At 47.5% G+C, this 15,980-nt stretch overlaps 1 protein-coding gene across 1 annotated transcript in view; it reads right to left on the bottom strand.

Moving 5' to 3' along the window:
- Nucleotides 1–272: 272 nt before the first annotated feature.
- Nucleotides 273–15,980, bottom strand: part of LOC119390757 (uncharacterized) — a 37,563-nt gene continuing 21,855 nt past the window's right edge. The window contains exons 2-5 of the mRNA XM_037658446.2: nt 12,685–12,912; nt 7,337–7,480; nt 2,379–3,560; nt 273–888 (exon numbers count right to left, since the gene is read on the bottom strand). Of these exons, the coding sequence (XP_037514374.1) occupies nt 677–888; nt 2,379–3,560; nt 7,337–7,480; nt 12,685–12,892 (1,746 nt within the window). The 5' untranslated portion in view covers nt 12,893–12,912 and the 3' untranslated portion in view covers nt 273–676. The remainder of the gene's footprint in view (nt 889–2,378; nt 3,561–7,336; nt 7,481–12,684; nt 12,913–15,980) is intronic.

Raw genomic sequence — 15,980 nt, 5'->3', positions numbered from 1 at the left:
CAACACGGTGCTTCTATTAGGCTCTGCTGAACGATAACCTTTCCGACCATTTTGTTTGGAAACTGAAATTGAAAGCCAAAGCGCAGGATACTACGTGCAAGTGATACGTCAGCTACTGACGCATTTTGGCGAGTCCCGATATGCTCACGTGAACACTTTTATTTTAACTATGTCTTACCGCATGATTTACGTTAACTTTAAACGCCGCTATTTTTTTATGCGACGACAAATCTACGCCATATTGTGGATGGAAAGGCACTTTTGCACGTATATTATACCTCGTTTAAGCGCAATATGTGCAAGTCAAGATTATTTTGAAGGAATGTCCGTCATTTTTACGACTCATGCAATACCACGTACACTTATTTTGCGGATGTATCGCTCCCGTGCGTTTTCAGCAGACATCCGTCAGCTGAAGAATCACGCGTTGTAAAATATATTGCACGACATGTAGTCAGTGCCTTTATAACGCTCCACATGTGTTAAAATGCGATACGTGCACGGACTGGTTCACAATTTCGTTATATACATGCACTCGCGTTCTCACATCTATTGCGCGAGTTACACTATTTGCGCATTCGCGGGCACGTCACATCATGGCAGTGCCGAGGAATGTGTACCTCGAGAGCCTCTCTTCTGAAGTTTCGGAATCAACAGCGTCAGCGTCCTGGTGCAGTCAGTAAATGTTTCTAACATCCACTTCGGAGTCAAAGGATCGAGCCCGAAATCGCTGAGATGAGCACGGCGACTCTTCGGCAAGGTTCCGCTGCCTCCGGGCTCGCGTCAGCAGGAAGTCCAGAACGAAGAACGCGACGGCGCAGGTGACGCACATGGCGGACAGCATGCGGTACAGATTCTCGTAGGACCCCAGGGTGTCCCGAAACAGGCCTGTAAGTGGAAATAGACATCGCTTTCAGCTGTAAGAAACTGTCAGAAATGTGCATGGTCGCAAAGTCACAATCGAAAAAAAAAAGCAGCAAACATCAAGAAAAAAGGGGGGCGGAGCACCCTTGCGTGTGCTCAGGACAATTTCAATTGAGTTTACAAAGCAAACTTTGCGTTTATTTGCCTAGATTACTATTACATAAATAACTACTTCGTTTCGTCATCCGTTACAAGGTATAACTTATTCCCAGCAATTCTTGGTACCAGTGTAGCCAGGTACAGACGACAGCCGGAGAGTAACACGTATTGTAGGTAGGTACTAAATACACCTCCCGCGTTAAAAAAAGATGTTTTGGTTTTCTTTCCGTAGCCTTTTTCACAACCGTTCAGTAGACGAAAGCTAAACCAGAAATGCTGAATTCGTGTGACAACATAAGTTGAATAGACTTCAGATTAGAAAGAAAGTCATTCGAAAGCTGGACGACATTTCGGCGAATCCGTCCACATTGAATCACAATAAAGTAGGAAGGAAAGACAAACTTATATGAATATTCTTCTGCAGAAACCTCGTACGGCTTCACGCTCAGGAACGAGGACGCGCGGCATTAAGCCGATAACTAGTCCGGATAAAAATGAAGGTGTTTCCAAGCTCATTTTCCTGTCCATAATTACCAAAACTATGAGTGGAATGCATTCCTTTACTGACATTATCGCAAAAATGGCAGTATTAAGTTTTGATGTGGTAAAGACGTAGCAATGTTGTAAAAGCCTAAAGGGCCCCACGGTGAAGCCCAGTATGGTATTTTTCGCAAGTTGCTCAATACAAAGCCATACCATTCTTAGTGCGAGAGAACGCTTGGTAAGCTCGTAAAGACGCTAAAAGAAAATACTAATGGTAAAGGCACCATAGGTTTGTTCAAACTATCAACCTGGCGTCTTCGGAGTGGCAGTGCCTGCTGATGCCTAGACAATTCTTCACTGGTAAAGCTGAACCGAATTGTCAAAACGCGCTCATTAAGCAACTGTACTCAGTTTACATTAGATTTGCTACTTTTACAGGAGAAAACATTTCAAGCTCCAGTCGTAACCACCAGTACAATTTAAATATACGCTTGGAATTCCTTACTACGATTTGGAAAAGAAAATAGCCTTCAAAACCTAAATACCCTTTTCGTTCTTCAGATCTGGTAATTACGAAGATATTACGATGGAATCGCCACTTCTCTATTTCTGCGAAGCTCCGAATGCGTTCCTTGATTATTGCCATACACTATCTAATTTATGTAGGGTATGCAGAATTCACAGGCCTATAAATACCGGCACATATGTATGTAACCGTATATCTAAAAAATAACTATGAAATTAATCTCCGCTCCCTTCATTCGGCCCTTCAAACTTCACTTTTGGACTGTGTCACACACATATTTAATGGCTGGTCGGTTGTCACTACAGGCAGACGTACTTAAGCCGTTGCGATAAATGGGCGCACTTACCTATGAGAAGCGGCCCGCCGAAGGCGACAGGCAGCAAAGCGATACCGGCGATGCCCCAGCATACCGATAACCTCTCCACGCCGAAGTGGTCACTCAGCACCACGGGTTTCAACGCCACTATACAACCCGCGGGGATGCCCGTCACCACGGCAGTCGCCACGACTTGTGGAAAGGAGGTGGCGTGCGGCATACCGACCAGGCAGACAGCTTCGGCCAGCAGGCACAGCGCCACCAGGAGGTAGCGGCTGAGGCGGGCGCGATCCCAGAAGAAAGGTATCACCAGCCGTCCCAGCATCTCAGCCGTAGCCACGTACATTACCATGGGCTCTGCTTGACGCCTCGCGGAGCCTCTGTCGGCCGCATAGTCCAAGACTGTCGTCTCGAAAGTGATCGTAGTGTACTCGCCGATCGTGAATGTGCCCACGAGAACGTAGAGAACAGGGTTCTTTAGAAGCAGCACAATGTTCTTCCATACGCCGTCGGGCGCCTTCGTTCTTCGCACTAGGCAATTTTCGTCGTGCTCCGCTGTGGATGACTTGCAGCATCCTTGGCAGCTTATCTTGGCATGCGCTTCAGAGCACGGGGCCTTCTCGCCATTAACGCTTGCGATGCCCATTTTAGACGGTGAGTGAGAGACCCCATTTCGGTCGCAGGCCTCATACTTCTTTCTAGCAGCGCCTTCCACAGCGTTCAACTTGCAGCCCGTTCCACATGTAGAATCAGAAGCATTGTTATTACGTGGTACAAAGCCATTGGGTGCGCTCCTCTGATGTCCGGGAGCGTCCTTCCCGAAGACATCGCCACCATTTGGGACGCATGCCGAACGAACGGCCTTTGCTGCACCTTTTGCATTGTGGACTATTCCACAACGGCTCTCTTCACCGCAACTATCCCAGTTTTCCTCGGCAGGGTCAACGTTTTGCCGACCGCAGCACAGGTTTATGGGTCGGGGCTTGTTCATGAGCATGGCAACGGGCAGGGTGTTCACCGTGATTGCCGAAAGCAGGAGCAGGCCACCGTGGAGGCCGTACTCTCGGAGCAGCGCAGAGAGAAGCAGCGGGAAAGCGAGCGGCGCCAACGTCATGCCGGTGTACTTGAAGCCGCTGGCGGTGGCCCGGTACTTGTCGAAGTACAGCATGTTGTATATCGACAGGCAGAGCATGATCATACCGACCGATAAACCTGCAATAGGGCAACAAGAAAGTACCGTCACAGTGCCTAAAACTTCAATAGCACTTGTGTCATGAATAAACAAATGCACTATACAGCCTGACAATTTGGGGCCTATGCGGCTCACTCATGATTTACATCCAGTATGTGTTTCCTAGCCATAGATAATTATCGGGCACGCTTTTCCCTGCATGCCACACCACCTGTTTAGTTTGTTCATTTTAGTTAGAACAATTTTTTTTTGGTAATCGCCAGTGAGACATAACGCTGCTACGCCTTTAACTTATATTACTGACTCAAAGCAGGTAGCTCCGTGAGGCAGAGAGTTCCTTTGTTATAGTTGTGAAATGTTCGGCAATGGACTTTCCATTTTTAATTTCGCAGCAATTTTTCAATTCCGAAATCGAAGGTAGTCAGAAATAAAGTGAGTGGTTAGCAATAACCTGATCGCCAGCATCAATTGTGGCTCTTCTGCACGTAACCCAAGTAGCGAAAGATTCGCAATGCCCATAGACTGTCGCGCCGCCAAGCGGAATTCAGGAGCGTCCTCTCGAGGAGGGTTAGTAGACGACAACATGGCAGCACTACGCAGTCGCTCCCTTGTTCGGCTGTGCTAACCTCAGTGTTAACGCGTTGGCAAGGAAGGAACACTACGACTTGGCATGTTCCCTACATCAGTGAACAAACCGGGCCCTCCGTGACACGAGAAATCTGATTCGTTCTGGCAAGGCGCGAAGTTTTCGTGAAAATACGTGGCGACTCGCGCTTTCAATGCTAGCCCACAGCGTACGCATACTATCAGCTTCGCGAGGCTTTCTGTAGCCACGTAGGGTTAGTTAAATGTTATTGTCTGACATATTCAGTTGAAGCTCACCCTGTTTTACTTGTATAAAGCATTGGTCGGTGTTTCTTAGTGCATGAATCCCATAACACTGTACGCGGGAGGTCGCGCCGGCTCGCGATGTGCTCTTGTAAAACTGAGCGATCTCAAGTTGTCGATACATTAAAATATGCCTCTATCCTTTGTCAGCAAAGCGCTGTTACTAATCGTGCGAGCGACGTTCCAGTCACTCGAGGACGCGTCTGCTCCACGCCTTTCGTGGAGCGAATACTTTCCACGCCGTCCTTCGCCAGTGTGTTGGTTTCATAGCCAGCGCTGCGCCGCTTGTTTTTGTACGTTTGTTGATAGGTGGCAGCACACTGCAAGCGATTTGCTCGTTGACCGATCTGAGAGCGAAACGTTATATGTTATCCGCGCCCAGACGTCTCTGTAATTGTAAACGTGGTGACGCGGAGTGGTCGAAGTTGTTCGGCGGAGGAAATTCTTCAGATTGCTTTCAGCAGTGATGTTGAAAGAAACCGTCCTGACGACGAGGATTTTTCACTGGACGTAGAAGACTGTGAAGGCACCGAGAGTGGCAGCGACAGTGAACGATCGGCTGCTAACTCACGAGAAGCGAGTTGCACTTCACGTCGCCTCGTGCGTTATTGTTCTTTCACGCTCGTAAGTCACTTTGATTGTATTTAATGTATAATATCATTGAGCGAGATCAAAATAAAAGCATAGTTCCTCTTGTGCATTGCATGTATCAATTGTTGTGGATATTATGGAGCGCCGCATGCCGCCAACACGCTCGAGCTCGACCAGAGAAGCGAAATGGTTAGAGCGCTGGAACGTGCAGTCACGGCTACAATCCACGCCTCTCGGCTAACTTCTTCGACGTTGCGAAAAGGATACGTGTGCATTCTTTTCGATATTCGTGTTTCGATCGTGCTGATCGAGCCTGCAACATGCGAGTGAAGTGGATTGCACACGGCTAGAGTTTCGGCATGGCTGTGGCACAAGCGGAAGTTAAATGCTTGTGTTCCGTTCAGGGGCGTAGCCAAGGGGGGGGGGGGGTTGGGGGGGGTTCAACCCCCCCCCCCCCCGAAATTTTTCAGTTTTGCTTGCGTATATAGGCACGCACACATACAAACGCACGCACGAACATACATAAAGTATGGTTGAACCCCCCCCGAAAAAAATTTCTGGCTACGCCCCTGGTTCCGTTGAAGACGTAACTCCGCGTTCCCGGCTGCACAAGTAATGACGACGGCGTATTATGTTTGCAAACCATCACCACGTTAAACGTGCGGTCCCGTGCAGCAGCGATGGCGCTACTCGCTCGCGGCCTACTACTGCGGCAAATCCGTAAGGCAGGCTCGGTACAACGTATCTATAAACGCTGGCTCGGTACGTACTACCTCGGAGTGCCGTTCTGCTCATACGTCAATTTTAGTTCATGCAGTTTTATGTAGCACGCACAGGATTTCGCAAAGCATCGTTATGCACGGTAACCGGAGCTGAAATTTAACATTTCACACCACAGCAAATAATTAGGTGGCGAGTACTTGCACTTTCCATGGTTCGGGAAAGTAGCTTAGTCTCATATTCAATTCAGCACAGCTCATGACTTCATCCGGTGAAAGTGGCACGGGCCGTACGTCCGCACGTACTATCTGTTCCTATGCTAACAAACGGGTTGACCCATGGGTTGACCCTCCTCCTGGCGCCATCTTGAAAAGCACGGCGCGCCACCTATAGTTCGTGGGCATTGCGAATATTGTCCTTCTAGTTTACGATATCCTCATCTCGTCTCTCTGGCAGTTATGGGCAAGATTAGGGCTTCTGGTAAACAACTATAGTTTCACTGCTTTCCGAGGTAAATATCACAATTTCCACTGCGAAATGTATCCGCTCATATTAGACATGTCTGCTATTGAGAAAAAAAAATAATTAGCCACCTGAAGATTGCAATATGTCGCGCTAGCAAAGTCCGCCGCCTCAAACGACCATCGTGTCCGGAAAGAATTGCACACTGTGCTCCATTCCGTAATTCACTATTTCGTCAGAAAGAAAAAAAAAGAGCAAGGCAAAACGCAAACCAGGCATAAGGAGTTCTGACTGCGGTGTCATTATGAAAACGATGTGTGCAGTTCTCCGCATGTACTGCCCAGAGTGCTTCAATCATATGAATTAAGAAAGTCTCGATAGACTCCACGTATGAATATCCGGACACGCCATAGGCCGAAATTGTGGAGGTCTGCATATTGTTGCGCCACCTGCTGCCGACAAAACAAGCTAATCAATTACAGTTTTTGTGTTGTGTTGCCCAAGCACGCAAGCGATGCTGCATTCATGAAGCGCGCATTATGTCTGCGTTTGCGGCTTACATTTTGCAGATGATGTTGCGGCCACAGAACTGTTCATAGAACTGTTGAAACTACTTTTCCTTAGTCTCGCTGCGGCAACTCGCGCAACCACAGCGAAGACTGCGCGATCGTGGTGATGCGGTCTTTTCTTCTCCTTTTTTTTGTAGCTCGCTCCCAGGCGGCGTGTCGGTTTGCTATACTCGACAAAGTTGTCCGTTGGTATTTCTAGCGTGTGTGTGTGTGGTGTGCGCGCGCATTTCTGTGTGTGTGTATGTGTGTGTGTGTGTGTGCATGGGTGCATGCCCGCGCGCGCGCTGTTTTGTCGCTTCTCTGCCTCTTGTTCATCTTCAATGGTGACAAGCCTACGAAGTGTTAGAATTACAGGTGAGCTAATTGGTACGTAGTCATGTGAAAAGACTGGGCGTGAAAACACGGACACAAGAGAGAAGTCAGGACGCCACAAACGCCGACTTTTTAACATGACAACGAAGTCTGCATGGGAAGCTTTTGCTGACTGCTGAAAAGCTAGTGCTTGGCTCGTTATGTGGTACAAAGAAGGAATACCTAGTGAACACAGCTATATACGTCACGCTCACCGCTTAGGAAGCCCAGAGTAACACACATCCAGATCATGTTGGGCACAAAGGCCGACGCCGCCAGCGCGCCGAAGTTCAGCAGGCTTCCAGCTATGGCGATTTGGTAGATAGTGAATCTTTCCTGCAGCAACGTCACTAGCAAACCTGCAATACAACGAATCCACAAATGCAAAACCCGCACTACAACAAATACAACAAGTACAAACTGCCACTGTCGTGGCAGTTTTGGATTTGTTGGTGAAACATCCTAAGTGAATGTTTCGACTAGCGCAAGCGAGTGAGACGAAAAAAAAATGCCCCCACCTCCCCGAAGGGAATCGTGAGGAAATGCGAATGCATTTCTTGCGCCGAGAGCGGGTACCGTTGCCGTCAGACTTTCGCGTTCACCGACTTCTGCCATCGCCTTGAGAGGTGCGCAGCCAGCGAACGGTCGAGAGTGAGGCGCGAGCGGACGGGAGAGTGGGGTGCCAGCGTTCTCGGCTCGGCGTAGGCGTTTCACAGCGGCGTCTCGAGCACACATTTCCGGATGTTCTTGAGAGGCGCCCAGCCAGCGAACGGTGGTGGTGGTAGTGGTTTGAAGAGGAAAAGGCGCCTAATTTCTGCAGCCCGGTCGGGAGCACGGCGCAGCGCCTCAGCGAACGGTCGAGAGTGAGGCGCGAGCGGACGGGAGAGTGGGGCGCAGGGAGGAGAGAGAGCGAACGGCGAAAGAAGGAGCGGCGAAGCACTGCACCTACCCTCTCCTACACTCTTTCACACCACATGCTCCGGTTGCTAGGGGCGAGGATAAGCGCGCGCGCCCGCAGCTGTTGCTATGGGAGAGGGCGCCGCGGACAACGCCGGACGCCTGACATAGCCCGACTAAGAAATGCATTCGCATTTTTAAAAAATAGGCAGAATGTTATGATCTCACTTAAGCACTGGGTTGAGCACTTCCTCAATGACTTTTTTGTTAACCTATAATGAGATTAACTTGCCAACAAGTTACTCAGAAATTTTGCTCAGATAGCTCGCTCAATTGGGATATGCAGAACATCTACCTGCACTATAGGACGCATTCGATCATTCAGGAAATATTCCTCAGGTGCACTGAATATTGCGCAGTCAGTGGCAATGCAGAGAAAATAATCGCTATATAATTTACGCATTAGTAACTAAATAAGTATTTTGACGTTACTTTTATCGGCACAGATAGAACTTTCTTGCTGTTGACATACACGCATCGAACATAACCTAGTGGGAATGATCATTGCTTTTCAACATTCCTTAAATATTCACACTGAATATTGCATCCCGATACTTCAAGCATGGAAGACGTGTAACCTATTGGAATATTGTTATCGCCACTTGTGTTATTATTCCTCAATAAAGGATAGAACGTAATATAGCCGCCGTGGTGGCTAAGCGGCTATGGCGTTACGATCCCTGAGCACGATGTCGCGAGCTTGCGGCAAAGGCCGCAACGTCCTTGGAATTACACTTAGGTGCACTTTCGAGAACTAGAGTTGCTCAAACGTGGAATGACAAAAGCTGGGCTAGTTGGCAGGATTCAAACTTATTCACTGTTTCCTCACAGCGGCCTGCCTTGTGAGACCGTTATTTTGACATGCAAGACACCCGATAGTTTTTATCCAACTTCAAATGAATTTGTTCGCTTCGACTTCCCATTCCAGCAGCATCTACTTGTATACATGGAGGTTTGTTTGTTTGATTTAATGGCACATAGGCATCTTAGGCCATCTTGCGCCAAAGGCAAGGTATAATCTGTGTTAAAAGTGGGGTCTGCTTAGTGAGCTCTTTTCTAAGCAAGGGCCCCGACGGTCCCAACCGATAAGAATAAAAACCTCGTTCCTCTTATCAAAGATGCGAAAGTAGATGAGGCAATCAACAATACTTAGATAAGTACACGGTGAGTATAAAGTTTTCCCAGAAGTCCTGCTTCCCTTAAAAAGCTATGGACACATGATGTACGAACAAGTGCATCTTCGCCTAAAACCAGCGCTGGGTGAATGTCATGGAGGTGGCATTACACGTGCAGCAAAAAATGATGAAATCTACATAACATGCATGCAGTTCGCGACCACACATTTTCTTCGGGCATAGTTTCAGAAATTTCAGCACCAGCAACGAACGAGGCATCAGTGCTGAAAGCGTTCAGAAATGTCTTGCGAAGGGGAGCGCAGAAAACGTTCAGAAGAAAGTACGCAGGTCAGGAGCAGTGTTGCGGAGTTGCGACCCCGGAATTGGAATGACTCCGGAATCATTCCACGTTTTCGCGACCCCGGAATGGAATGAAAATGAAATTACGTCTTTTTTCGAAAATATATAGAGCACGTTTTCGTCTACGCGCTGTTTTTCAAACTTCAAACATTAGTAAGTCACAGCCTCGAATTTATCAATAAAGCAGTATTTTTAAAAATGGCTTGGCTGATTACAAGCACGGTACATTTATAAGCAACACGCCTACTACAATTCTGTCCTTATAAAGATTGTGTTGCTCCGAAGTTTGTCTCTATTTTTCGCGTAACCGCGGTTCTGTGCCGTTGGTATCCGTCGTGCGCGTCGTGCCGAACAGGCGCCGCCGTCGCGCCGCCGCCTTTTGGCGGCTATCTGATGACATCAGCTTTATGGGGCGTTCATTCTTAACTCGATAAATATATATCAAGATGCCTTTCTCACGTTGAAGAATTGCAGGAATGGAATTGAACTGCCCGGCCATTCCCGGAGTGGGAATGAGTTAAGTTTTTTTTGTTCTGAGGAACTGAAAGGAATGGAATTACGGCTAGTTCTAATTCCACTGAATGGAAGTAGAATGGAATGGAGGCGCCCATTCCACAACACTGGTCAGGAGAGATGGTGAACCAACTAACCCAACAACTCGCTGTTTTGTTCATAAATGCCTCGGGAGGTGAATCGACGTCCTCGTCTATATATGGAACGATTCTTTCTTGAGGCCACTTCTGTCTTTTTTAGCGGCTCACACCACGCAGCGCCGAATCCGTGAATGAAAATAAGCGGGGGCAGGCCGAGTGATGACGGTGGCCTCGCGACCTCCTCCCGCACCTTGACTCCACGAGGGCTGCCAACGGTTCGCTCCGGCAGTCATTACCCTCGCCCAATCTATAAAAGGCGCGACACAATGATCTCCTCGCGAAGGCGATCGCGCGGCTGCGATAGAAACCCTCTCCCGGATTGCTGACCATTACAGCGGCCGACCGATTCTCGATTGCTGTGTTTTGAGCCGAGCGACTCATTGCCAAGGTCAGGGCAACGCGGACAAGCCACGGGGCGTACTCGCCGGGTTTCCTCTATCTTCTTCTTTCACATTTCTCTTCTAGTTACGTAATGCAGTCTGGACCTTGCACTACGATGCCACTGCATTGCGCAGTACGTGTACTGCACTTTTGCAGCTTGATAGAGGCGGACGTACGAGTTGCATGATTACGGTCTCTTATGTTAAAACTGACAAGCTATAGAGCGATTCTTCGTCCGTATTTCGACATTTTTGAATTATTTTTTTAACTAGAGAATATTTGCAAATACATACGCTATTCAAGTAAAAAACACACGTCAAGCACGCCGCGAAAAGTTATAACGTACTGATAGGCAGAAAAAGAAAATAAGCGCCGGCCGAAACGACACGAAGAGAATAGCTCACGAATATTAATCTGGTCTCTAAACTGGTAACTACATAAATTATGTTCACGGGCCAGGACTAGATTTGTGGTCTTCTCTTTTTAGTCCATTTCCTGCCGTTGCGCTGCACGGAATAGAAAGCCAGCATGATAATACTACTTTTAAGCCGCAACACCGTCTTTGCCTGCGCAATGACTTGTGATTCAATTAGCCGTTATTTTTGCTTGAACAAGTATATGCAATTTCACATTCGTGCATCCCATTGTTATCTTTCTGCGCTATGTCTACCAAATGATTAGTTAGTTAGTTAGCCAGTTAGTTAGTTAGTTAGTTAGTTAGTTAGTTAGTTAGTTAGTTAGTTAGTTAGTTAGTTAGTTAGTTAGTTAGTTAGTTAGTTAGTTAGTTAGTTAGTTAGTTAGGGAGTGAGTGACTGAGAGGGCGAGTGGGTGGGTGGGTGGGTGGGTGGGTAAGTGAGTGAGTCGGTCAGTAAGAGCTCATTGGTGCATGAGCAACATAGTATGTGCTGCGCGTAAAATATTCAAAAAAACATGGTTGATCCCTCTGTCATAGGAATCGGAATAACACGAAAGTAAAACGTGCCCTTATAGAAGTAACTGAATGTTTACTGTAGATTGATATAGGAGAGTTTGCACAATGTATATTGATGTCTGGCAGCTATAGCACCGTTTACCCTGGATGCACCCACTTTGATGCTTGGTGGTACATCTCCATGCCGACGACTAACATCCATGTTCAATGACTAAACAAACCTCTGTGGCAGCTGTAGTAGTTAACGGTGAAAGCCTAATCAGAGAACGAGTTGTGATAGCTAGAAGAGCGTCACATATTGGACGCAGAACTTGGTCGCCATCCTGCGGGATGTTAAAATGTGATTGAACACCACGGCCGCACTAGGGGGAAACGCAAAGCGCGTCGTGCCGTCCCGGTAGCCTGGCCGCAATTTTTCTCGAGGCGAGCGCGTAGGCGGGGAACGCGGTGTTACAACCAGGTGAGGCAGGCGCGCGTCGCAGAGCTATTTTTGGTTTGATTAGCGTGATGCTATGAGCGAGGCCGACGCTCTTACGACGCTTGCGTTAAGGTCGTCACCTCGCGGTATGTTAAGGCATTGACAAAATTGCACTTCTATTGAAAACGCGCTGAATGCGACGAACCTGTAAAGCGTTGCAGGTACTAATCGCGGAAGCTACAGTAATGATGAATTACTCTACTTTGCCGCTCCCAGAGGGCAACACCACCCCGCCGACCGGGAGAGTGGTAGATATAAAAGGCGCGTTTGTAAAACCTCTAGAATCTGTGAAAAAAAAACCGTGGCGCAGTGGATAGCGTGCCCGGCATCTGTTGTTTCAGACCGAGCGGTCATGGGTTTGATGCCCGTTGACGGAACTTTTTTTCTTTTGCCATCTGATCGTGTACATTTTTTCGACGTCATTTCCGTGACGGAAATCCGTCACTGAAGTCTTGGTGGACCCCGGCATCAACACTTTCGTGTTAAATATCATTTTGACCAACTGTGGTTCCTTAATGAGCACCGAAGTCACAGTGCAATGTCGCTTTGGTATTTTGCCGCGATCCAAAATGCGGCCTCCGTGGCGAGGAATCACATCCACCTCCTGGATTTTAGGAGCGCAATATCTTAGTCGCTAGGCTTCCAGGGCATCTGGTAACACTCCATTCAGTCAGTGCCACATTCGTACCTGCCACGTGTGCCATCACCACGTTTAGGGTGAGAGGCCAGCTGGCGCTCTGGTGGCTCACGCCAAACTCGTCAATGAAGGCCACGTAGAAGAGCGCGCTGTTCTTCGATATCAGCATGGCAAGCAGTGCCGACATCGCCGACAGGGGTGCCAGACTCCAGCAGCGGTCTACCACGATGTCACGGCGGTCTTGGAGCTCCTTTGCCATGGCAACACCGTTGTTGATGCCTGCAAGCAGCAGTTAGAAGAGAGACTTTCAAGGGAGGAGAGAGACAAACGTAACATTCAAGCGTCTGTTTCACGCGCTTTCGCCTTTTTCAGCGACTGTTTTAGGCCACTGCACTTCACGAACGAACTTCCCGTGGATATGAACCAAGGGCCAGCAAACCGTTGCTCCCGTACCCCTCCCATCACACCACGTTTGTAAAACTGGGCATCATAGCGTCTTGTCTAAGAAATTCTCTACTGAAGTCATGTTTACATTCGACAGAGATTAGTTTTCTTGCTCAGACTTCCCGGCTGGTTTCGGCTGGTTTCCCGCGTCATATGCCCATGTCAGTGGCTCGTGTCCTGCTAAAAGAGATGAAGCGTGGATTTCAGCAGGGTCGGCCGGTAAGGAAAAAGAAGGTAACAGTTTGTTGTGGTGCCTTACGTGCACAATGTCAACCACAGTCTGAAGAAAATAGGCATGTGCGCTGCTGTAGCCGTTATCTTTTCCGCCCCTAACAAACTGTCAAAACTTTGTACGCTTGTCACTTATGATTCGAGAAGGAAAGCTGGATGCTTCAAAAAACACAGGGAGCAGTTTGTCAATTGCGAGAAATGCGTCGTCTGCTCTCTGGCCTTGACTTGCGGGAAAAGGTATATGGACAGTCTGCTCCCGGTGTGTCTGAACGAGAGGCTCAGGGAGCACAAGAACCTTGTTGGAAAGACTGTCCTTTCAGGCCACTTGTCGCTACACTGCAAAAGTTATGCCTGTGGATCGCTTTTCCGGCAGTTCGGTGGTCAATAAAGAGACGGATAAGCCGACCCGAGAAGTAGAAGAAGCTGACGAAATTGATCATGATAAAGATAATTGCGTCAGCGCTCCTTCCGTGACGCTCTCAATAAAGGAAATAGAAATTCTGAACGCTGATAAGCAGAGTGCAAAATGATGAGGGTCACATTCTTACTTTATTTTTGTTGGCGCTTGGCGTGTGTTGTCATTGGCTTGTTAAGCCCATATGCCCCTAAGTCCGGGGTTAAAGTTAGGTGCACGAATTTTTTTCAGAAAGTTCAGTGTGGCTCGAATAGATCACGTAGGCAAAAGGTGTTAAAGCTTTGCTTAGTAAAAGTATGTGGTGAAATGTCCAACATAGTGGACATCACGCCTTGACTTCGTTCTTCTGTTTCATATATTGGACATCAGGACCAAATACCACGGCGAAAATAACGTACCTAAAAGGTACTTTAAATATGATAAGGTACTTAAAAATGATAAGCAAGCAAACAAACTTCAGAAATGCAAGACAAATTACGTAGTTTGACGATTGCGGCCGTAGAACACGCCACTGCTGACCGCTCCCATTTTGGACTAGCATTCCAGGCGCGCCGCTGCATTGATTTTGCCCACACTTGACACAGGGCGCCAGTAGACGTTCAAAAAACTAATGAAAAAGTTTGAAACGTCAAATAGTGGGTGCTGGGGTTGGAGCAGACGACAACGAGTTGTCCAATATATTAGACAATTCTCCATAGCCGGGACTCAAGAGGATACAAGTTTGCTCCTTCAGAAATAGAGTATCACTCGTAGTTAAGCGCTGTCTTGTGTGTTCTTCCTCCATACCCATCTATGTGGGCTGTAACCATTCGAGAAAAGAGAGCGCCGCACGGTCCTTACTGTGAACAGTATAACTTTACGTGGAAAAGAGCTCACTCAGTTGCCCGCAACCGAATAAGCTCGCCTAATGAACGCGCTTTTCTCCCCGTATAACCGAAGCGAAGTTGTGGTGTGCGCTTATTTCGCGGGGCAAATCTCACGAATCGTTTTTAGGGATGAGCTGGAAACGCGGATATGCATAGAAAAAAGTGTGCCAGATACCTTACCTTTTACAGTAAATCTACGCGTACACAATCTGCAAACAGCTTTTGTTGCGATGGCAAGTATGTGGAAAATCCAGGGGTATTTTTACCGTCGCTATCATGTTCCGCATGAAGCGTATAGCCAGAGAAAAAAGTGTATACAATGTGCATCATTTCTTTCACTATGTGTATGCTAGTTGTGCAGACGGCCCTCTAGCACATTGTGCCAACGACGCCATAGGCTGCTCTCGGGCGTCCATACTTCCCATTGGGCTCTCCAAGCAAGCTCACATTGTAACGCGAATTCATTACTCGTCGCCCTGACATCAACGCGACAAGACTTTCGAGCACTCACAAGCCACTGACATACATCTCTCATCTGGCCGCTGCCTGTGACGAGTGTCAGCTGCAAGGGCGACCGTGTGCTTTGCGGCGAAGCGGCAACAAAAAGAAATGCAGAGCGCGTTCGGAGGGCCAAATTCAAAAATTATTTTCTTCCTTGAAACCAAAAGTGATTTCATTAGACTTTCTTCATTACTTTTTGATGAGATTTACTTGGACCGCATCAGTATGAAAACTACGGTGAAACATGCGACAAATCGCATATTTTCTCTAATTTCACAATTTTTTTCGGGAAGATTTCAAGTCCATTTTCCCCCTAAACATTTTTTCACTAAAATACGCTTTCCTGAAAGTCACACTATTATTAAAATTGGTTAGGGAGAGTTCCAGAGACCTCAAGAAAAAATAACGAACTTTGAAGATTTTTCAAGTTCGTAGAGATAGTTTTTGAAGAAACGTAGCAGGTAGTGAAACACAAAAATTTCGGAATTAATGAATAGGACAACTAAACAGATCCTCTGCAATAGCGCAAGCGTGGTTTCGAAGCTCAATACACAAAAATATATTTTATACACATTTTTCAATTAGGCACAGTTTAACAAATACAAGCGAAATTCGAGAGGGCGCCACGATCGTCAAAACATTTTTCGAGCAAAAATGTTTTGACGCCCAAAGTGCCTGAGCTTCGCTAAGAAATGCTTCGCATTTAAAAGATGGGCGGGGGATTGCAAGCTTCAAAAGGTATCACAGCGCTAGCGGACGTGGAGGATAAAGACACAACGGGACGAGCGCTAACTTACAAGCTAGAGGCTCATTTTGCTGATTCACGACGATACTGACTCTATAAAGGGTGTCTTTTGTGGACACGTGAGCGCTGTCAAGCGTTGTGACTC

The sequence above is a fragment of the Rhipicephalus sanguineus genome, chromosome 4 (genome assembly GCF_013339695.2).
Source record: "Rhipicephalus sanguineus isolate Rsan-2018 chromosome 4, BIME_Rsan_1.4, whole genome shotgun sequence".
In the NCBI taxonomy this organism is placed as follows: Eukaryota; Metazoa; Arthropoda; class Arachnida; order Ixodida; family Ixodidae; genus Rhipicephalus; species Rhipicephalus sanguineus.
Note: the sequence above shows the minus strand (reverse complement) of the source record. Positions and strands in the feature narration are given on the sequence as shown.